Below are 24,528 nucleotides of genomic sequence, written 5' to 3'. Positions count from 1 at the left end.
CAAGAATTTAGCCACACTCATAATCAACAGAGCAAGTGCCTTTTAAAACTCTGGCTCAAAGTAGAATCAATCTGCACTGTTCATTGCTACTTCTACGATTTTAAAAAAGGAACCATATAGGTGTGCCTTTCAGATTTTTCAAGCGGCTGAAATTGAGGGATAATTTAAGTCTTTTGAGCCGAAGCTTGTCATGATGGATGGATGTGGTTGTGAGAGAAGGGAAATCTTCAAAGCTAAATTCCTAGTCAATCAACCCAAGACTCCAAATTTGGGAATTTAAAGATTTACATAGAGGTATTTGCAAACCATCAAAAGCACACTTTATGCCTTCATCTGCCATCACTAACAGCCCAAGGAGGGCTCATGCTATCATAGATCTTACAGCTCATATGTTCAGCTGCACAGGTGCCCAACTTAGTGCACTGATGACACGGTCCCACACAGACTCTCCACCTGCAAAATGTCTCAACAACCAAATGAGAAACACTAGATTTGGAGATGAAAGCATCCTCGATGCCCATGAATTCCTCTAATTGACAACCAGCAAAGGACAACCTATTTTAACTTCATCTTAAGGCACAAACGTTCTTGCATGTGTTTATCCGAACTTTGATTTCTAAAACCACTCTCAGCATTTTTCCATAATGTAAGACACAAAGTGCCAGATCGCTCTCTCCACAGACTCTACATGAAGGACATTGATGTAGTAGGTTACCCATACACAGGAGGAATTGTAAGTAGACACAAATTAGACCACAAACCCCAATTTGATTAAAACTTCCCTCTCTGGGGTCTACACGGAGAGGATTTAGTATTGGTTTGTTGAACTGTATTCACTGTGCATGGGGAAATAATAGCGGTGAGAATGAAACCTATGATTAGAAAAGCTTTCTTGCTTTTATGTTCCTTTGCTGGGATTATTACAAAGTATTATTGCAAAGATAAAATACAATGAAGTGGAGCTGCTACTTCTCATTTTGTTTGGGACCTCCTGGAAGCCCATGACGGAGCGCAGAAAAGAAGAACCACTGCCCTGTTTTAAGCTGTTGACCCATAATGAGTAATTAATGCCCCCCCCCCCCCAAGAGTTTGGGAGGGTCAGTTTTTCACTTCACTCTTTATCACAAAAGTATCATAAATGCCATTGGACTTATTTTATAATTTTGTCTGTAAAATTACAAAACAATTCTCATATTTTAGGATCATATGATTTAAGTCAGGTGGCATTTAATATTTGATGTATCTCTTCACACAATACACAATCATTTATTTGTGTATGTGCTTTTAAGAATCTCTGCGGACTTAAATGTACTTTTAAAAATAAAAATATTACTTGGATTTTCATTGTTTGTACTTTAAATTTACTTTGATGCTATAACGTTTTTGTGTGTGCATATTCACAGAGCTAACCTTTTTATTATACAAGGGTAGAACTAAGCTAAAGCTTAAAATCAAATTATTTATCTACTAATGGAATATATTTTAAAAGGTTTGAAAGCTGATGAACTGACACATTTATTTTACAACTAATGCAAAACTAATGCAGAAAAGTAGCAAAAAAAAATTTCTAGCCTACTTTTTCGGCTCTAAAAGCAATAAATGCCTCCTAAATAAATGGAAGTATTAATTTGTGGATAAATGGGACCTAGATTTTTATGTTCTTCATATAAAGCTATAAGTAATATATTGCATATTATGCAAAATGCACAGGGTCACTGTAACTCTTACACATGTTCCCAGTGCTGTAAGTTTGGCTACAAGACTCCACCAAACAGCTGTATCATAAATTGTCCCGCTAACTAAAATAATGAGCTGAAATAACTTCACTACCATAAGTAAACTCCAAATGACGTGTTTTAGTTGAGTTTCCTCTTAGATGTGTGAAGCATTTACGAAACATTCAACCCCAGAAGGCCTCCTGAGCTCTATAAATTTCTCCATGGGGGGAAATGGTTATGCTTCCTCTATTGGAATCAGCTGTGACATCTAGCATAAATTTAAACATTAAACTTTCACAAGAAAAATACTTGCAATGATAACACGCCAAAAAAGTGAGTAAGTAAACAAATTTCCCATTCACTTCAGCCTAGTATAGGATGATCATGACTACAGGCGCTGGCTTTGTTAGTTTTTCTACCTTCATCCCTTTAATCCTCAGAAACCATATTAACTTCTTTTGAAGATGAGTTACAATCCCTCCTGTTTCTTCTCTGTGTATCCTTTGCCTTTCTACATGAAAGATTCAGTGGCAGAAGAGATGTCTGAACCGGGGGCTGCAGGGGAGAGAGAGAGAGTGAGAGTGAGGGGAAGAGAGAGTCAGGGCAAGAGACACAGAGACAGAGAGAGAGGGGGATCGAGACGGATTGATTTCCACCTCCAGCAGCTTCAGTTCAAAGCCAGCCAGCAGACTTCAGAGGCTCGGCAGGACCCGGCATGTCCCCAGCCGGGCCGAGCTGCCTGTCTGCGGGCAGGACTTCCCCTGGGGGGCCCGGGACAGTCAGGCGGCACCAGAAAAACAATTACGCAGACAGACGAGAAAGTTGTGCGAGGTCACAAACGCGCACTACCTCAAGTGTCACAGGAAAAATAACGCCGTGCACTGTAAGTATGACGTGGCTTGTTATTCATAGAAGCTCTAAAATGATTGACTGAGACGAAATTAATAATAGAAATCGCTATCCGTTTTTCAAATCAAAGTAATCAGCACAGTGCTTAATCCAATTCATTATCAACCATTCATCACGAACCAACTGAGGTCGGAAATGTGAGAAATGGAAAAACAATCAAATTTTTCTACCACCTTAGGCTAAAACCTTTGCATCAACACGTACAGTGAGCTACCTCTAACATGCTCCACAATCATCTAGCTATATGCTTGTCACACACTCACTGTTAGAAAATGTATTTCTTGAAGCTGTCATTCCTGCAAATCATAACATTGAAAATGTTTTCATTCAGCCGTGTTCACTATAAACAAAACTATTTATTACTAGATAATTATGCCTTGCGCCAAAAATCATCCTGTCAAGTGTTTATATGAAAGATTTTTTTGTGCGCTGTTGTTTTAAGTCACTTCTGAAAAGGAATTGCCGGTGTGATAATATGCCATGGTCCACTGATTCTTTATCATTTCCCGTAAAACAAAATAAAAGCAACAATTCGTGCATTTCCCCTTTGAGTGAAAATTACAGTGAAGCACATGTCTGCTTGGCATAAAAAAGTGCTGCTCAGGAATTTCCCCGAGTGTTGCAGCAATCCGTCCTTGCATTCCTGAGAGCGGAGCTGATCACTCTTCTTACCTGGAGCTCAGGAGCGGGGCGCACTGGTTTGGTTTCTCCCCTGCGCTACCGGCTAAGCTGCCCGATGATCAGTCCCGGTAATTGGTGATCAATCTCGAGCGTGGAGCCGGGTGAGCATCGCCGAGGGACTGACTCGCTGTCTAAGAGTTTTTACTCCGCAAAGTCAAATTGTGCCCCAGCCTCTGCGCCGCTGCTTGTCGGTGCGTCTCCAGGCTCCTCCTTGATAAGAAAAAAGTGAGAAGTTTTCTCCCCGCCCTGGATAAGAAACGGATTAACGTGGCCCAGGTAGACTATGTTTTTCAGTCGGGGCAATTAATGTGCTACAGGCTACAACTCGACTCTGCCATCTAGCGTTCATAAGACCACAGTGGCATGACTATAGTCTTAAACAAGTCTATGGTCGTCATGAGGGTAACAAGAAGCTCAGTTATAGTTTGCACTTACACGAAAGTACTGAAAGTCTAATTAGTAACAGAATAAGGTCACTAAAGGTCACTTTGTGTACATTTAATAATTCATAAAAATGTCACCACAACTACCACATCCACCTCTGTGACCTCAGCTACTTCATTTCACTTCACTTGGCATGGTGTGAGATGATGCAAGTTGTTTATTTTTGTTTTTATTTTGAAGTGGCAAAGTTGAACATGCTAATATTTTCATTCAAAGTCACCAAGATGGACACGATTAGAAATGAGTACGTCTGAGCGAGAGATCAGATTTGGAGACAAAGAGGGAAGGCTGAGATGGTTTGAAGATGTGCTGAGGAAGGATCGTGGATAGACTGGACGTTGAAAGACGTAGAAGATGGAGCTGCTGAGGCAGAAGAAAAAGAGGAAGGCCTCAGAGAAGGTTCATGGATGTAGTAATGGAGGATACGGAGGGGATTGGTGTGACAGAAGAGGATGCTCAGGATAGGGTGAGATGGAGGTAGATGATCCGCTGTGGTGAACCCTAAAGAGAGCAGCTGAAACAAGAAGGCTAAACAGTGAAGGAATAACAACAGAACATCAAACGACACATTAAACAATAAATGATAACCACAGTATTGCTACTGTAGATGGATAAACAAAAGTTGCACATTAAGACTGAAAATATACAATTAAACTTCTTCATATAAACACCCTGCAAATACCCCACCGCCACAAACACACACACACACATACACACACACACGCACACACAAGACATAGGTTGAGTGTGTCTGTGATGTAGCTAACTGGTGCCTGATGTCTGAGTTGGAATAAAGCTTCGACTTTAGTCTTCTTCTCCTCCTCCTCCTCTTCCTTTCCGCTCCTTCTCCTTTTCTCAGCCACAGGAAGAATGAGATAAAAGAGGGGCTTTGAAAACACTGGGAGGCCTGTAATTACTTACTCTTCATCTCGGTGTCCGTCTATCTGTCTCTGCCTTCGTCTTTCATGTCTTTTTTGTTTTTCTTCTTTTTGGTCACTTTCTGTTTTTCCCCCCACTTTCTTTGCCCTCTTTTCATCGTCTTCTTCCTTCTCCATCCTCTTCTCTCTTTCTCTCTCTTTTTCTGTCATCCTCGCTCCTCTTTTGGAGCCTCATTGATGTCTGTCCAGGGCTTCCTGACTGAAACGGAGGATGAGAGGAGAAGAGATTAGATGAGAGGAGGGGATAAAGAGAGGATGAGGAGGGGATAACAAGAAAAGTGATGAATTCTGCTGAGAGAACGATGGCTGCTCTGTCACACACCGGACAAAAACACATATTAAGCAAAACCTGTATTTACTGCAGTAGATGGTGGAGCACACTTTAGTTTAGATAATATGACATAGATGATGAAAGAGATGCTTTAATGAGACAAGCTGGGACAGATGAACCATAATGCAATGAAAAGAAACAGAAGCAGATGTCATGAGATAAAGGATTTTTTTTTGTTATGTAATTTTCTAAATAGACCATGCAATTTATCTAATACGTCTTATATGTGGAAAATGTAGTGCATCTTATAATGAAAAGCAAGGTTTCAAATGAATGAAGCCTTAGTTATCATGCTCTAATGGCTCCTCTGGTCTGCATTCGAATCAAGACAATATCCTTATTTCCGCCTGCTAAATGTGAACTATGTAGTTCAACAGGATGTATTTGAAAAACACAAATCTTCCTGACATTATGTGAAAAAGTATTTAAAAAAGATCTCAGAAAGCAACACATCATGACATGATCTAAAGAAACTCAAGAACAGATGAAGAAGAAAGTCATTTAGATCTTTCAATCCATGGTTGCAAAGCCATTTCTAAGGTTTTGGTTCTCTAGTAAACAACAGTAAAAACCATTATCCACAAATGGTGAATCTTTCCAGTAGTGGCCGGTCTGCCCAAATTACTCCAAGAGTGGTGCACTGATGACTCATCCAGATCACAACAAATTCAATAACAAGATCTAAAGTACCTCAGGCCTCACTTGTTTCAGTTAAGGTCAGTGTTAATGATTCACCAATAGCAAAGAGACTGGGTCATTCATGGGAGCGTCCTGAGGTGAAAACTAGTGCTGACTAAAAAGGACCTGAAGCAGCAAAGCATAAGAAGAACATGCTCTCTACCAAAACAGTTAATGCCCTGAAGCTCAAGTTATTCAGCAGAACAATAGTACAAAACACACCAACAAGTCCACTCAAAAAACAAATCTTTTGCATGAGTTTTGGATCGGCCTAATCAAAGTCCAGACTAAGATCCAATTGTGTTGCTTTGGCGTGTCCTTAAACAGGCCATTCATGCTTGAAAACCCTCCAATGTGGCTGAATTAAAACAATTCTGAAAAGAAGAGTGAGCCAAAATTCCTCCACAGTGATGTGAAAGACTCATTGTCAGTTTTCGCAAATGCTTGAGTGCACTTCTTGCTGGCACAACCGGTTATGTTTTAGCAGGCAAATACATTTTCACACAGGGCCAGGTAGGTTTGGATAACCTTTTCCCCTTAATAAATGAAATCATCATTGAAAAACTGCATTTTGTATTTAATCCGTTTATCTTTGTCTAATATTAAAATGTGTTTGATCGTTTGAAGCATGTGACAAAGATGCAAAAAAAATAAAAAATAGACAGCTCTGATAATTTTTTCTCCTTTTAATAATACATGGCATGAATGATATGTGATTGTTATTTATTCACTTCATGTTTTTTTCTCATTTATTTTTTGGGGTCTGTCTTTATAAAATATGCTAAACAAGTTAGGTTTACAGCTACCACTACTTGATGAACAAATCTAATCATTGGCAGAATATATTTAGGCTCTACAAAGTCTTAAAATGCATTGATGTAGGACATCTCAGTTTCAAAGAATCACAAGAGCACAGCATCTGTCACAGAATGCCTACCCTGTTTATAACCCAGCTAAGCTCCAATCAAAGCACTGTAGCTCTGAGAAGACAGAAGTCAGCGGAAGCCTAATTTGTTTGGTATATTGAATTAGGATGACTTCAGTTTACCACCAAAACACACTTCTCATGCCTTTTATAAGGCTTAAATGTCCAAAAAGCGAAACAATATTTTAAAAAATCCATAGATGAGTGCAATATTTAAAAGACAGAATAAAAATGCAACCACTGATCTCTTCTGATTCATATTAATAACCACAACCACAAATTATACAGGCTTTCCACTTGATCTCAGGGTTACTGTGTAAATGGAATCATGTTTCAATATTATTATGAGTAGTCAGAGTCCACAGAAAATAAAAAAATAACTTTGTATGTGTCACATCGCAGGTAGACAACACCTCTTGAGCATTGTACTTTTTGTTACACATTAAAAAAGGTGTGGAATGCGCACGCTGTACTACTGAAACTGCCTACAACAGACTCTATGACCTTGCCATTACCCCTGGAAGTCTTTCAGTGAGAACACACACACGCACCACTCTTCAGTGAGGAAGCAAGAGCCGGTTGCCATGGTAACTGTCGTGTCAGCTAACCTACTTTTGCATGAAGGAAAGTCATTGGCGGCTGAGAGAGAGGTGTATGGTATAGGTTCATGGTAAAGATCCACCCATTTACACATATACACTCACACGCGTCCACACATATACGCACAGTAAATGTTTATTATATTTTTATACCTAAAGCAAACAAGATTTAATCTTTCTTCAGTTTAGTCCGATGAAATTAGAACTGATAAAGATGAAGATAACATAGGATTCTGTGAAACTTTGGTGAACTAGATTTGTGCAGAAGTAAACAGCTGTCAGAAAAGCAGCAGGAGGAATGTGAATATAAATGAAGCTGAAGTGAGGTCAGCACAAATCAGGTTTATTTTCATGGCTCATCACGGCAAGAATTTCCCAGAGGACAATATCCAATTGCAAAATAACTACACTGCAGTAATAAAAACAATAAGTTATTTATTTATTTTAAGAATAAAGTGAAACATTGCAGCGCACTATGCAGTAAAATTGAATAGAGAGCACAAAATACACGAAGAAATCACTCACAAGGCTGACTGTAACTTATTTTGCAAAGCACTGAGCAATCTGCCATTTTCAGACGCTCATTCCTTGGGAAATGTAAAGAAAATTCAAATAAACCCAACACAAATGTACATATAATTTACCTTACATGCAATGCACTATTGTACTAACTGATTGCATGAAAAATAACACTTTTTTTTGCATAATCTTTTAGCTCATCATTACAGTATCTAATAGAGAGCATTAACATGCAAAACAACAGCATGTGCACTGCAGCAGAGAAGCACGTGGAGTGCATGTGTGTTCATGCTTTGCAACATTGTTAGACTCTGTAATTTCTCTGAGAATTGACTAGCCCCTTATATTACCAGAAAGCTAGTTATCATTCTTAATTGACACGTGTGCTGGTTAAACAGCATCCAGCTTTTGTCTATTATTGACAGCAGTGCATCCTACAGGGAGCCCTGACGATCCTGCTTAAATGGATTGAGGGGATTTTCATCCAATAATCATTTATGTTCACTTCTCTCTGTAGTTCCCCTCTAATTCTGAATCATTGGCTGTGAAGAATTGTATTAAGCAGATGAAAGACACTGGGCATAAGACAGGAGTGAGTATGATAACGAGAGGGGAGGGAGACAGGATGAATTTTGGTTCACTGCCAGCACTCGTGGGCTGCTGCACTAGTGAGGTATTGAGAATCAGGGCTTGATAACAACAACATACATGTGTTTTAGCAGCTGAGTTGCATTGGATTGCTCCGTGGCTATAGACATACAAATACACCTTAGGAAATGGGAGGCCTCTGTAGATAAATGGCAAGTGGAGCTCTGTGTCACAGAGAATTTTTTTTTTAAATAACCCCATTACTGGCATAAAAAACAAGCCCTTGATTTCAGTCTTTTTCTAGTTAGCTGTAGAAGCTTCTTTTCCAGCTCCTTTAATATAGCCTTTACTGTGCTGTGCAGTTTTTATCTGTTTAGCTCTACACCATTCATTACCAAACACATGGACTCCAGTAAGAGTGCTTTTTTAAATCAGTATGCTTCATTACATTATTTTAACTGTGCTTCTCTGCTCTGAAATCTTCTTCAGTGTTTAAAACTTTGTACAGAATGCGTAAGTGTATTTTAACAGCCCGATACTGTCATAAAAACGAACAAAAAATCTGCAATACTGTGTCACAAACAGACACACTCACACACACACACACACACACACATACACTCCTTATTTCTTATTGTATCCCTAAGCTGTACACCCTCTTCTTTTCATCGTGGGTGGTAAAGAGTGGGTTCACCCTGCAACCAGGAAGGCGTCACTTTAGTCACACAGACATAGACACTCGCAAACACACAAATGAGCACAGACACACACAGTGGTCTTAATCACTCCCTGCCTCTCCTGAATGTGAGAGCAGAGCAAGTCTGAACAGGTGGACGAGCTGAGAAAGACTATGGCTGAGAAACAGACCACATGGTCATGTTATCGTCACTTCGCAGAGAGTTTAATTGACTTGTACAGAAATTTGCTGTGGATTTGTCTTGGTGACATTAACAATACTAGCCAAACTGAACTTAAACATAACTTTAAACTAAAGCCAGTGTACTGATTTAGCTTACATGATGTAGATTTGTAATGCGATTTGGCTAATGAGTAATACATGGACCCCCCCAACACACACGCACACATACATACACACATTTCCTTGTCCTTTGTCTATTTTGTGCTCATTATATAGCATATGCCAGGAATAGGTCAGTGGAAATGTTACAGATTTCTTTCCCTGTATCTTTAAATAAAGGTCATGTCATTTCATAGGAAATGGCATTGTAATCATCTTACCATGTTTCTAATGTAGTGCTGTCAAAAATGTTATCTGTAAATAGAATCCTGGAATTATTCAGTGACATTCCCTTTTACAATTTGCAATGAAACTAATGATAATGAGGTTTTGCATTATAACCATCTATTGATACCATTCATTTTTCACTTGCTTATCCAGTTGGCTGCAGCCTATCCCAGCTATCATAGGGCGAAAGGCAGGGTATACCCTGGACAGGTCGCCAGTGTATTGCAAGGCTAACACGGAGAGTCGGAAAACAAGCATAAGAAGAACATGCAAAGTCCACAAAGAAAGGCTCTGGATGGCTGGTGGATTTGAACCCAGGACCTTCTCATTGCGCTAACCAAGTAGTTTATAATGAGGCAATTAGCTGCCCATTGTCATATGAGCTAGGCTCTGTATGTCCCCAGCCTGAATGAGCCTGAATTTGATAAGCTGTTAAAAGGATGGATGGATCGTAACCACGGTTCTTAAAGTGTTGTCCGTAGAATAATTGCCACTTCTGAACAAATGTGCAAGCACGGCAAGGAAAGAAGGCACTACTATGTAATTAATCCAAAATTTGTGTCATACTATAACTACTGAGCGACCATCACTCCTGTTTTAAATAATCTATTCTACCTATGATAGCAGACCACACTTTCCTTATATTAAAAATGATTAATAATGCGCGATGTATACGTTATTCCCCTGCGCCCCAGTTGTACATTGCCTCCGTAAATTGACACTGTGTCACGAAAACTTTGAGAATCTCTGACTAATTGATTTAAATTAAAAAGTCACAGGAAACGACCGCCAGGCGTCGCCACAAACCACCCTCTCCCATTCCCTCAACCATCAGCTGGATGTTGTTACTGAGGTAATCAAAATGATGTCTTCTCCTGTCAGGTAGGCATCACACAAAAAGACAGCATAGAGACTGAGATCAAGCCCGCGCCCTGTTGGTCGCATTTGAACAGAAAGGGGAACAAAATCGAGAAAAAGCGTCCAGGAATCAACTTTTGTATCTCTGGATGCTGCGAGCTGTGAGGATTTGGAGAATCAAAAACTAGGAATGAATTGTTTATGACAGGTATAAGAAGGTGAGATGACAAAGAACCTTTCGGCCTTTCAAGGAGCGATACCAGCTTCCTTCTTAACCAGTTGGAGTGAAGGTGTGAGGAGTGAGAGAGCGGGCTGCTGGTAATTACCGAGGGGGGCTGTGGAGCCGCCTGCATGCCTGTGGTGGTTCTGAGGTGTAAGGTCTCTCTCTCTCTCCCTCTCGCGCTCTCTCAGTCTTTATCAATCTGTCTTTGGTGCGTGAGCGCGCACCGCAATTGTGATCGGCGCGCGGATGATGATGATGAGAGCGTGACCTCACCGCTTTCCGCACAGCTGCTGGAGAGCGGGGGAGACACACGGAGAGCGTAGCGAACAACATAAACACGCCGAGGGAGACAGCGAGAGAGAGGCGCGGAACAGCGGAGAACATTCACAACTCAGCGGGGAACCGCTCGGCACGAGGGAACACCGTCGTCGTAGGGCGTCCGTGGACTGCTTCCCAGTCAGTCCGCCTCCCAGAATGTTCTGTGCCCCCGGTTCTTTTCTACGGTACACGAAACAGTCGCCGCGGCGTCCCCACGGACACTGAAGCCCAGATGCTCACCCTCTCCGCCGACATGGACGAGTCCTCGTCACTGCTGGATCTGCTGGAGTGTTCGGTGTGCCTGGAGCGCCTGGACACCACGGCTAAGGTGCTACCGTGCCAGCACACCTTCTGCCGCCGCTGCCTGGAGAACATTGTCAGCTCCCGGAACGAGCTCCGCTGCCCGGAGTGCCGCATCCTGGTGGACTGCGGGGTGGACGACCTGCCCGCTAACATCCTCCTGGTTCGCCTCCTGGATGGTATCAAGCAGCGGCCCCAGCGAGGAAGCGGAGGAGGAGGGGGAGTAGGAGCGGGAGGCAGGCAGTCCCTAGCCGGGGGCTCGCTGCAGGGGTACGCAGCCGGGATATCCGCCTCTCCTCCGGGCACAGCGATCAGGGAGCTTCCCGTGGCCACCAGGAGCTCTCCTGTTAAGGTTAGTCACTTTTCCCCCAATTGTGCACGATGTGGATGACGACACCTAACATCCAACACTTTCGAAAATACGTAATTTTGTAAAAAGTTAGTTGGTTTTCATTTTGCAATACGTAACGCACAACTTTAAGGTTGTTTGCACGGCACTCTGTACCGTACTGAGAAAAGTACGGGCGTTCTTTCTCACGCTTTTAATTACTGGAACTGTAGATCAGCGTGCTCATCATCCGCCTGCTCAGATATTCAGGTGCTGTGTAGTTAGATGCAAACATTCCAATTATATCCTGATTATATAAACTGTGATTTCATGCATCGGTCATACTTCTGGTCATGAGTTGAATGAAGGGAGGAAAAAAAACTTGGAATAAGACTCCAAGTCATGGAATACATTGATCGAGAGAATGAGAACATTTCTTTCCAATGTTCATAATATGTAACTGAATGGAAAAGGAGAAATGCGTTGCTGTGGTTTTCCCATACTGTTACAAAGACAGAGATGTGTAGTGACTCATTTATAATCTCTCTTGTGTTACCTAATTAAACTGAACTGAGTTTGCAAAGCAAGAGGGGAGGCAAACGTGAAGACAGATGGAAGAGGATGGGGTCACTGGTCAGTGTTACAGTTGCCATACTTCTGGTAATGTCCAGCCGCCCACAGGCTGCAGCATTCTGAGGTTTTATTACTCACACTCAATGGGAGTAGATCTGAGAGCTTTGTTTACTTCAGTGCAGCCAGCATTGTCTTATGGCTGTAACTTGTTAAAGAATATGTCAGTTAAGCAGTAAAATGTGAGACAATCTGCACTTAGCTGCAAAAATATTGACATTTTGCTGGAATTTTCACCTGGGGTCTAAAATCTGGAAAAGCTTATGGTTTGCGGTTTGATAGAAATGCTCAGGGTTTTTCTTTTTGTTTGTTTTTGTTGTTTTTGCTTTACTGAATTCAGAAGTACCAGAATTGTGTGGTTAAACATCCTGCAATTAAACAATTTAAATGTTTGTACAAATAGCTAAAGTGCTTTAAGATGTTTTTCAAGACTCGAATTTCAGTTGTAAACGCATACTGACAGTGAAATCAGAAAATTCAACAGCTAATGGAAAAGACTGGCTAAAAACCATAAATGTGGTAAGGTGTCAGAAGGATCTTTGAAAAATAATTTGCGACATGTTACAAAATTTATTGTGGACATATTGTGTGTGTGTGTGTTGGTTTTCTGATAAGAACAATGAGATTTCTTAGAGCTGGAGTTTCCGTCATGAATTTAGTGAGGACCTGAGTAAGAAAGATGGTAAATGGCCTGCATGTATAGCGCTTTACTCAGTCCTTAAGGACCCCAAAGCACTTCACACTACATTCAGTCATTCGTGATGGCAAGCTACATTGTAGCCACAGCTGCCCTGGGGCGCACTGACAGAGGCGAGGCTGTCGGACACTGGCGCCACCAGGCCCTCTGACCACCACCAGTAGGCAAACATGGGGTTAGTATCTTGCCCAAGGATATTTGGCATGCAGCCAGGAGGCAGCCTGGGATCGAACCACCGACCTTCTGATTAGTGGCTGACCTGCTCTGCCACCTGAGCTACAGCCACCCCAAATGCAGATGCAAAGAATGTTCAAGCAACTTAAAAACATTCCTGTCAGGTCTCACACCATATTCAGTGCTTGAGTTTTCTCACATTAGCTAGGCATTGTTTGAAGATGTGGAGCGCTTGAGGTGGTGAACAGAAATCCAGACCCTCAGTGACATTTCTGCCAGCACTTAAGCCTTTATTTCACTTTGCTTGTTAAACTTTAAGGGGCCTACAGGCAATTTTGGAGCTTGGAACAGCAAAAGCGACATGTGGTGATATAAGCTCTCATATTTTTAATAGTTTTATACAGAAAGTGTAGAAAGGATATTGAACTGTTAGTTTTAAAAAAGTTTTTGGACAATTGCTCTGGAGCACAAAGTGACATCTTGATTTGCAGTTTGCACCGGAAATAATGGTATCCAGAAAATATTTTATATTTGCTGTATTTCTAATATTTAGGGTTGCTGTAGCTCAGGAGGTGACTTTACCTCCTGAGCTATGCTGGTTCAATGCACTGCCAATCCACCACCTGCTTCATCCCCAACCGGTTGCGGAAGGTGGCCGCCCCTCCCTGAGCCTGGTTCTGCCTGAGGTTTCTTCCTATTTAAAGGGAATTTTTCCTTCTCACTGTCGCCTAATGCTTGCTCAAAGAGGGTAGCTTGATTGTGGGGGGTTTCTCTCTATTATTGTAGGGTCTTTACCTTACAACGCCTTGAAGCTATTATTGTTGTTGTGATTATGCACTATATGAATAAAACAGATTTTGGAATTTAATTGAATTCGATCCCTGGCTGCTCCCGCCTGCATGCCGAAGTATCCTGGGTCTAGATGCTGAACTCCAAGTTGTTCTCTGATGTGTTCATTGGAGTGTGAATGCAAGATAGAAAGCACTAGAAAAAGTGCTTATATGAATAGGTGTGAATGGGTGAATGAGGGATGTTGTATAAAGCGCTGTGAGTAGAAATAAGAACCATATAAGAACCAGTCCAGTTACCATTTACTTGTAAATATACATGATTTATTGAGTAATCAAGTAATCAGCAGATCACTTCAGCCGTACTAACATGGATTTCAGAAGCTGTTGTCCGAAGCAGCCACATACATGCACAGTGGACGCTTACTACTTAATTGTGGCCAGTCTGTGCTTGTTTTAGGGCCCCATGGGAGAGGACTCCACTGTGGACCAAGCTTTTATTGGTCAGTGAACACACAAACAGTCACCCGCTAGTACACGTGCACACACCTATAACCCATTAACGCCCCCCCGCAATCCCACTGCAGTCACTTTGTCCAAGTCTCATCCAGGCTCTCCTGGGACCAAGGCTTGGTGATGAAAGTGTGAATTAATCTCCTCTAACAGTGGTGTGTGTGTGCGTGTGCATTTGGATGCACACACCTCAACATATAAACAGCAGGGGTATCGCAAAAGGATTTAATTCTCTCTTTGAGTGACACACTTGTGCAGCACTACCTCACAAACACACATGGTCACAGAGGGAGTCAAACAGGTGAAACAGAGCACTCTACATCATGTATTTGGGGTTGTAGATTAGAATGAATGTGTTGCTATGGAAAAGGAAGAAGAGGCAGGCATGCTGAGTCAGCAGTGAGATCTGCAATTCCCCCGCTCTTTGTGCTCCTTGAGCCTCTGTTGCCGACTTCGTGCTTTGACCAGTTAAAGTCTATCAAGACCGATAAAGTCTATTTTGCCAATCAGAAAGAGAGATTACAATCCCCATCTATAACAGTGTCAAAAAATAGCTCTTTCACATTGTTTTTACAGGGATATTCAAACCTTTACAGCGTTATTTCCTCTGCTCAAACATTTTTTTGGGGGTCAAACATTCAATTGCTGTGTTGCTCTTAACTTGAAAGGAGAAATTTGGAGCCTATTTGCATTTTTAATACATCTTAAGTAGTCCCTCAGTCGTTGTGATGAACATCAGCTGTTGCATTTGTGTGCTCATTGTTTTTCTTTTTTTGTTTTGCTTTGAATAGCACAAGATTTTTATAGTAAATCAATTTTAGTATATTTAGTCTCTTTCAATCTTGGCAGCATGGTGTTGTTGTTCCCTCACAACAAAATCCACCTTTCTCTGTGTGTATGTTTCTCCTTGTGTCTGCATGGGTTCTCTCCAGGTGCTCTGGCTTTGTCCCGCAGTTCAAAGACATGTGGTTAGTGGGGTTAGATTAACTGGTGATTCTAAATTACCCATACGTGTTAGTGGTTGTTGGTCTCTCTGTGCTGTGTGACAGACTGGTGACCTATTCAGGGTGTGCTCCGCCTTTTGCCCTATGGCAGCCAGGATCGGTTCCAGCCCCTCCCCTGAGACTTTGAATTGGATAAGCGGAAGAGAGTGGATCTCTGTCAATCAACTAAATTATGTTAAGTCTTATTAAAGCACAATAATACTCAGACTCAGTTATGGCACCTGTCTTTTATTATCAGTTCTCATACTGACTGCAGCGTTGTTCTCAATTTTCAGTTCTCTTGTTTTAGTCCTGTTTAGCATGTGTTTTAGCTAGATTTCCAGAAAATGTGTCACTGTATGTACGTTAAATTTCAGTCCAGTTGTAGATAGCCCAAAGGAAGCATGGTTGTACACTGATTAGCCCTGCCACATCATAGCAAGAGTGTTCCTGGTTTGAACCCACTGGGGCCATTCTGTGTAAAGTTTGTTATACAGAAAAAAAATCATTTATCAAGTTTTAGGTGTAAAACTAAAACCAATTTCTTGGGAAAATGGGGGGAAAAATGCCGGCATATTTATGGTCACGTTTTTCTCATGGCACAGAGTGAATCAGATCTTATTTTTGAATGTGGTCAATGTCATTACAGAAACCTATTTGATACAGAGCCTTTTGCATTGGTTTGATCAGAAATGTCTTCACTTGCTAAGTCTGAAGAGAGACAAATAAGACGTCTGCACTCTGAAGCATTAGAATGCTATCATCAGGACCTGATGATGACACTGAAGGATGACAGATTCATGAATTTTTAGTGGCTTTCTTCTGGCAGGTTGGCCTTGGTAGGAATATGTCCTTTTAGAGTGGATTGTTTTTTGAGAGTTAGGGGTTTATGGATTATTTGGGCTCTCTTTTATACTTCAGTGACTTACCCAGACTCCTGTTTGGTATTCAGTTCGTCTGCTCATCCATCTGTCAGTGATAGATTTTGTCTTAGAAGAGATTAATTTTGGATCGCTATGCACAGTATAAAACATTCGAAGTTCTCAATCATTTTGATGTGATCACGAATCAAGAATATTCTTCGGAATTATATTCTGGTCATTTACAGATAATTATGATGTACCTGAGCATCAACAGTCAAAATTCAGAGCTAAACTGATCTATCAAATATCTGTTCAAGCAAACTGCTGCATATCGTCACACTGAAAGTAATTTGTTGGGCTGCCCCAGAATAGTTTCACTGTGATTTACCATGGACTGTCAAAGTCTCTAAGAGTATAAAGAAGGGTTCCTTCATTAGGTGATCGTGAGCATTGTCTAACCTATCAGTCCAAAATTGCTTGTAGCTGTTTAATTAGTTCAAGATCTGATAGCTGTGAAGATGATGCATTAATACTTTTCAAAGTGTTCAGTTACTTCTTGTACCCAACGGATGGAGGTATTGCCTTCTTGGAAGCTGCAAGATAGAAAAGTTGCATCTAAAGGATCACTCATAGCAACTTTTTAATTACTTGCAGTAACCATTCCCTTTGAGGGGACGAGTGGATCCGAATCATGCTAGCAAAATGCACTCAGAGGCACAACAGAGCCACGAGATGTCCTGCCTCTAGGGGTCAAAAGGTTCACGTCTTTCCTTTAATTTGTCACCCATCTGTAGCAGTCCAATTTTCATCAAAGCAATGTGTCACGAAGATCCCAGCCCTTGATCTTCTTCCTTACCTGTATTTACCTGGGGTTGCTATGGTGACACCTGGGGTTACCATGACAGTGCACTGTCCTTTCATCTCCAGAGTCAGATATTGCTTTGCCCTGTCATTCCCAGGGATTAGGTGGGGTTCCAAAAGGAAATAGTCTTTTACCAGTCCCTGTAATGATCCTTTGAACCTGTGTCCTTTGTATGATAGCACAGTAGAGACACACAAAGAAACACAATGCGTGCACACACAGGCACACACACACACACAAAGGTGTTTTCTTAATGTAAACGGTTTTTCTAACTTTAACTCTGGAACGCAGTTTTTTAACTAGAAAAACAATTTCCAAACAAGTCTTAAAACTCACTTAAAACTTACAAACTTAGAATCTGCTCACTCATTTGCACAATCACCACATTTCCTTCTCCCCAGCTGCATATACAAACGCACACGTTCTCATGCACACACGTGCATGCACATTTATTCAGTCGTTAGTGTTGCAAACTGCCGATCTCTGCAGCAAACAACGAGCTCCTCGTCATTACCTCCACATTATCCCCCCAACTTCATGAATACTGAATGAAGGCCTGGCACACACGCTACACAGCGATGTACACGCACACAGCCAAACAGATGCACACAAATCATCTTCGTGAGTATTATAGTATCGCTCTAGACACTCTCTTTTTCTGTGCTCGTAAATGTTTATGTCTGTGAGCGCGCGACCTTTTCAGCTCAGCTTGTTAGCACATACTCGCACAAACACATCTTTTCCCTCTGTGACTCTCTGCTTATTGCTTTTCATCTTCTGCTCACTTTTTCTGAAGTAAGAAGAATCAAATTAATTCAAATAAAGTCGCAAAATAAGGTCCCATCCCCCACACACATGCAAGAAGTGCATTTAGCACTCTGGTTCTCCTCTGGCATCTATGGAATTATGCTGTTTTGTGGTGTGCTTGCACAAATGTGTGGTAGCTGCAGTATGCATATGGTCCCATGCTTATTTTTGTGTTTATCAGTTGAGCACAATGGGATTTTGAATGGTTTGCAATTAAGCAGCCCACAGAGTGTGTCCAGAATCTTGTAGTTTAAACCGTTTCCTTGCCAGAATGTGCTGTGGTATTGTTTCCTCCACAATTTTATTCTCGTCCGCCTAAAGTGGACCAGTGTTTATTTTTTGCTCTCCTTTAAAATACGGGGCAGAACCAAAACGACTCATTCACATTTTCAGTAGATTCATGGGAAATGTATTTATTTCTGCACTAGACAAAGAACAGAAACCTAACTTTAAATATACGCATTCTCCAAAAAAGTCATTTTTATTTCTTCTGGTGATTTAAAAAAATGTTGATCTTTGTATGGCTAGATATGTTTTGGTGTCATGTTTCTTTGGAAATATAAAACACCCAGAGTTTTAGAATCAAGTGCCACAGTTCTGCCAACAGTTCTAACCACTCAAAGAACGGACACAGTGGGGTGGCATCTTTAGATTCCCGTTGATATCTCATTTTGGCACATTACTGAATCTTATGGTCCCGTGGGTTGCAGGGTGAGAACCCCTGTGGTTGAAATCCAGTGGATGTTCAATCAGATTGGGACCTGGGGAGACTGGGGGCCAGATCAACACCTTGGATTCATGCTGTGTTCGCTGAGCTGGTTATGACCTTAATCCAAGTGAGGGTGTTCTTTGTCTGCAAAAATGTTTAGGTGGGTGGTATGTGTCAAAGAAACATCCTCATGAATGCCAGAAGCCAAGATTTCCCTGCAGGATATGGTATTGTAACAAGGTGATCAATGTTACCCTTTTCCCCCTGTCAGTGGTTTTATTGTTCTTGCTTACTGGTGGGAGACAGCTTTGCCTATAATAATATATTTTGCAGTACCAATTCCTGTTTTGTACAACTTTATTATATAGTGTCTATATTGTGCTAAATCTGTGAAATTCTATATCATATTGCACCCTACCATCATCTAACTAGTATAGATATGGAGAAAGGTGGATCAAATAATGTTCCAATGGATAGAAGCAGTGTGACAGAAGAGGGCAGCTTCCAGCCTGGGAGATGTGTTTAGTTTTGGGTATTGATGTATAACGGGTGTTAAGGGCTAAACATGCTTTTGGAGCTTGACTGCTATTCCCACGAGTGTAGCCAGTTACACACACACACACACACACACACACACACACACACACACACACACACACACACACACACACACACACACACACACACACACATTGGGTTAAGGGTTAACCCCCTCACTACTGCTCCTTTTGTTACTATGGAGATAAGGGTGAGAAGTCACTGGCCACTAGTCAAGCCATTATATTTTAGATGGAAGATTGACACCTTATTATCTAGATCCAATTAACATTTAAATTTATTCTAGGACATTGCATTTTAGACAGATTTTTTAAAACTGTAATTATTAAAAACGAAATCAGATTAAAGTTTCCCTGTGAACATTTTTCAAGGAAAGTGAAAACAATGTTGCATAACTCTGGATCTTTCTAATTTGTCATTACAGAACGCCTCGCAGAAATATCTCAATCAGTTTTTTCTCCTACGGTTCAACCACAATCAATTTTTTTCTTTCATTAAATCATTGCATAGCTGTCAAAGTCTGGTCCCAGTGAAAGGAATTGTGTAAGCTACTGTTTTCATCTGTGAGGTTTTACATATTACAACAGCTAATGGTTGCATTAAAACACAGGAATAATGAATAGAAAATGTGCTTTAGAGAACCTAAATTATTAACCTTAATTTAATTTTAGTTTAATAATTGTAAAAATTATACATGCATGCTGTTTTTTTTTAAATAACATAAAAAAACCTTATATAGCCCCTGCATTTTCGCTGAATTAGACATGCTTTTTCTTCATTCAAAGTTATTAGACACAACTGAAGCCCCCACTCTGTCACTCTCTTGAATATACACGTACAGCTTAAGTAAATTTTTAAAAAAAGGAAAAAAACGGAACATATAAAATGTGAACAGCAGGTAAGGTAGCGATTAGCAAAACATGGCAGATGACAGAGTTAAGGAAGTTTTATATACTTATAAAACTTCCTTAACTCTGGGGCGATCGTGGCTCAAGAGTTGGGAATTTGCCTTGTAATTGCAAGGTTGCCGTTTCGAGCCCCGGCTTGGACAGTCTCGGTCGTTGTGTCCTTGGGCGAGACACTTCACCCGTTGCCTACTGGTGGTGGTCAGAGGGCCCGGTGGCGCCAGTGTCCGGCAGCCTCGCCTCTGTCAGTGCGCCCCAGGGTGGCTGTGGCTACAATGTAGCTTACCATCACCAGTGTGTGAATGTGTGCATGAATGGATGGATGACTGGATGTGTAAAGCGCTTTGGGGTCCTTAGGGACTAGTAAAGTGCTATACAAATACAGGCCATTTACCATATTTTTTGGCTGAAAGTGTCATTGTGCCCCAAAATTCCCTATACTGTTATAATGACTAGTACAGTGAGGTACTGAAAACCATCCTGGTATCTAATCCACAAATTGGGGCTTATCTCAAGGTTGTTTAGGGGTTGAATAAGTGAAGAAATTTGCTTTGGAAAAGTGCTCCAAGTAACAGTTTGTGACTTGTAGCACGTTTTCCTTTGGTGCTGACTCCTTTAACAGCCTGCTATGTAATGTGTGTATGTCTGTTGTAATATCAGATAAGGTTCCACTACTGATGTGCTTGAAGAAGTAGAACGGTTCTCTTGGGGGAAGAGAATCGTGGAAACACGCAGTGGTTTCTTCAGGTGTCAGACGCTGCATGGGTGCGTGTGTGCGTGAGCGCTTGTATGCCTAAGTGTAAATATGTTTCAGTTCCTTCCTGTCTTATTGCAAAAATGCCTCCTCTATCCTCCTCTGCCACCCCTCCTCCTTCTCCTCATCTTTCTCTGTAATGGAGAGATGTTGAAATGCACCCACCACCCACTTTAGATTTGGCAGGAAACAGAGTATTGGCTGGAGTAGAGAAGACACATCAGAGCGCACACACATACACACATACATGCAGACACATTTGAACAGAATTTGGAAACATGGCAGTGAATACAGGTCTTCCTTTTTATCGACCTGCTGTTCATTTTCACAGCTCTTAACTTCAGTTCATCACCAGTTGTGTGGAAATTATTCCTTCCTTTCTTTAAAAATATTCTCAGGAGCTGTTGATGTTCCTAGTTTAATGTGTAAACAATTTCCAGATTTTTACTATAAACTTTACTTTTTCTGTCTGTAAAATTAGGCAGGAAAAAAAAACAGCTTTAAATGTGTGTTTGTTTGTTTTTTAAATCCATGAATCGGTGTTGCTGATGTCAACCCTAGTTTTGGTTTTTCCTGACATCAGTATAATTTCTGGTTGACCAGACAGACGTAACTGAATAAAACGATCATTTTTTGGGCGATATTAATGAATGGACTACATTTATAAATAGACTTTGCCAGTGTCACTCACTGTTGGTACTGCAGGGGAGCGAAAGAAAGGCGCTGGGGCAAAGTGCTCACTGTGCATAAACAGATTCTTTTGATTGAATTAAAATGTTAAATGGGAAACAGGTGCAGGAATTTATTTTAACAAGTTCAAATATACATGGCAATACAATATGTACGGCAAAAACAGAGTTTGTACAATTTTAATGAGCTTGAAAGTCAATATTTGGTATGATCACCTTTGCTCTGCAACACTTGTCAGTTCTTTAAGTAGTCTTCAGGAATAGTTCTCCAGATTTGTTGAAGAACATTTAAAGCTCCTCTTTAGATGATGGCTACCTTTTGTTCGCTTCCCACACTGCTTCAATAATGTTGATGGCCAGGCCATAGGGAGACCGATCCATGACTGATTGTGTTCCACTGTGTGTGTTTTATTTTTTCCAGGTATGCTTTTAGTGCAGTGCCAGTGTTTAGGATCAATGTCATGCTGAAAATCGAAGCTGTTGTTAATCAGATGCTTTCCAGATGGTATTGTATGGTGGGTCAAACTGCCATGGTGCATTTCTCCGTTCATAATTCCATCAATTTTGACAAGATCCCAAACACCACTGGCTGAAACGCAGCCCTAAAGCGTGGCAGAGGGTTTGCACAGATGGCTGTAGAAACTGACTGTTGTACCTCTCTCCTCACTTCCTCAACACATATTGACAGTGACCAAAAATTTCATCTTTTCATGTGTATTTTGGAACACTTTTCTCCCTGTTGAATGGTGACTGTCAAGAAGCCAGTCTCGGCAATCACCATTCCACTGAGATCATTTGTGATAAGTCGTTCGCAAACAGCAGATTGATCAACTGAACCACCAGATGCATCTCTCAGGGCCAGTGTCAGGATTTTGTTGGATTCCCCCCCCCCCCCCTATTTTTAAGGTCAGGACTTTCAAGTTCTGCTGAGATATTTTTATTGGCTTCCCACTGCTTTGTCCTCTACTTGTCTATTTTACACCACACACCATGATGAGAAACGACTCGTTTTCATCTAATAGCTCTTTGGGAATCACCTTGTTGGTGGAAAAATAGAATTTTATGCCTGTCAAACTGTTTTATATTTGGCATTTTTCATAGATTAACTTAAAGAAGTCAGAGTAACTGATGTGTTTTTACAACAGGCTGCTAGTAACAAAGTGCCTAAACAGTTAATTGATTCTTTGATAAGTTGTCTGTTAGGTGCAGGTTCATCCTTTGACCTAGGTGCCTTTTTTATGCTTCAATGATTCATAGGTTAGTGTTAAGTGGTGCAGCAGAAAAAGAATAGATTTGTGAGTAGGTGGTAACTGAGTAAGGAAAGTAAGGAAATTATTGTCACACTTTGGTAATTAAATGAAGAGAAAATTATAAACAGTGCCCTTTTTTACTCAGTGTACTTTCTGAAATATTTCAGGTAGACTTTTCCACAGTTTGAAAGTTGTGAACTATATCCAGTCTTTAAAAAGTTAATGTATGGAGACAAAAACACCAGTGCAAAATAAAGTGAACTCTGTTTCGTTTACACATGAAGTATTAAAGTGTGAATATTTTATGCTAAAATCAGCGTTGAATCCTTAATAAATCACAAAGTGTAATAGCACAGCTGTTAAAATATTCTGAATATGGTGTCAAACTCAGAAAACCATGAATATATAAAGATCTATAATAGAATAGAATAGAATAGAATATTCCTGTAGGGGCTACAGGAATACTGAGTTCTAATTTATTTTTTTCCTGTGTGTGAATGAATGTGCATCTGCATGCATATAAAATTTTGGGGTCATATAAAAGCATTGCCGGTTATTTCAGGACACTGATCCTCAGTGTTCATGGCTACAGTACAGCTGTGATCAGCTTTCCACTCTGACGTCTGTGTCCAAACATCTACTCCTGGCTCTGTCTTTGAGTCTGTGTGTGTGTGTGTGTGTGTGTGCATAAATACTATGTGTGCGTATTTGAATTGGCATATGCATACGTGTGTGGTGTTTGGTGTTGGTTTGTGTGCGTACTTACAGTAAAGAAATTGCTATGTGTATGTATGTGTGTTTCCTGGCTGCTTTATGTTTATAAGTAGGTTTGCTCAAACTTTTGTTGGTGCCTGTGTGCTTAGAAGTTCAGAAACCCGTCATGGTAGTGTGTTAGAGGGGAAGGGTGTGTATCTGGGGGTGGGGGGTTAAAGCTGGAAGAAAAGCATGAAAGCCTAGTGGCAGTTATGTTGTGAATTTTTGGCTTTGGGTCTGGTGTGTTGTGTGTGTGTGTGTGTGTGTGTATGTGTAAGAAGGATCTGGCAGTTTTCTCCCTTCGGGACAGGGATTATGTAAGCACAGAGAAGTAAGGTCAAATACCATCGTTTTTTTCCAGCTGTGTAGACTGGGAACAATGGAAACAATGGTAGACACAATAAACATAAAACCCTACAGGTCACTGCCACTTTGCTCTTTATCAGATATTTTATGGCTTTACATAGGGCTTATTTTAAGAAACAGAAATTGAAGTAAAGAGGAAGAGGGAGAAGATTAGAAGTATCAACAGAGACATTACTCTTGCAACATGCACAGACCAGTCTTACAAATTTTATCTCTTCATAAAAAAGGAGGGCGGGTTTGTTGTTTAGCAAAATCTCTTGGTCTGTGCTTATAATAGTGAACGTTTCTTTGACATTTCGTCCTCCAGATACAGACATTTTATTATATTGTGTGAAATCACAATTTCAAGGTATCACCAGTGTAAGTTTTTCTCTGATAAGGCTAGTCTGAAGAAACTTGTCCTGAGTGATAGCCATTATTGCATACTTAAATATAATCATGATATTAGGGAGGCCAATAGTTTTAGAAACATGTGGAATCAGTGTTCATTGAAGGTCATTGAAGTTATTATAGTGGTGGGTATTACACAGGCCTAGAGACCAGTTAGAGAACATCTGGAAACCACTGGTCACTAGAGGAAAATGAGTATTCTGCAATCAGTTGCTAGAGGCTTCTGGCTGATAC

The 24,528-nt window shown here is 40.8% G+C and overlaps 2 protein-coding genes across 5 annotated transcripts in view; one reads left to right on the top strand and one right to left on the bottom strand.

Moving 5' to 3' along the window:
- edar (ectodysplasin A receptor) overlaps positions 1 to 11,369 on the bottom strand; it is a 43,475-nt gene extending 32,106 nt beyond the window's left edge. The window contains exons 1-4 of one of the 2 annotated variants that reach the window (XM_085385083.1): positions 11,216 to 11,369; positions 4,674 to 4,889; positions 3,300 to 3,518; positions 2,138 to 2,273 (exon numbers count right to left, since the gene is read on the bottom strand). In XM_085385083.1, the coding sequence (XP_085241209.1) occupies positions 2,138 to 2,143 (6 nt within the window). In that variant the 5' untranslated portion in view covers positions 2,144 to 2,273; positions 3,300 to 3,518; positions 4,674 to 4,889; positions 11,216 to 11,369. The remainder of the gene's footprint in view (positions 1 to 2,137; positions 2,274 to 3,299; positions 3,519 to 4,673; positions 4,890 to 11,215) is intronic. The other variant, XM_085385084.1, reaches the window with a different exon arrangement.
- The window catches only part of LOC146651313 (E3 ubiquitin-protein ligase SH3RF3-like), a 115,100-nt gene continuing 101,341 nt past the window's right edge, over positions 10,770 to 24,528 (top strand). For 2 of the 3 annotated variants that reach the window (XM_085385081.1, XM_085385082.1), the window contains exon 1: positions 10,770 to 11,627. In XM_085385081.1, coding sequence (XP_085241207.1) covers positions 11,208 to 11,627 — 420 coding nt within the window. In that variant the 5' untranslated portion in view covers positions 10,770 to 11,207. The remainder of the gene's footprint in view (positions 11,628 to 24,528) is intronic. The other variant, XM_085385080.1, reaches the window with a different exon arrangement.

Source organism: Rhamphochromis longiceps, linkage group LG16, assembly GCF_057381845.1.
Source record: "Rhamphochromis longiceps isolate RC_006_pf linkage group LG16, R_longiceps_female_GT1.1, whole genome shotgun sequence".
In the NCBI taxonomy this organism is placed as follows: domain Eukaryota; kingdom Metazoa; phylum Chordata; class Actinopteri; order Cichliformes; family Cichlidae; genus Rhamphochromis; species Rhamphochromis longiceps.
This window is presented reverse-complemented; position numbering and strand designations above follow the sequence as displayed.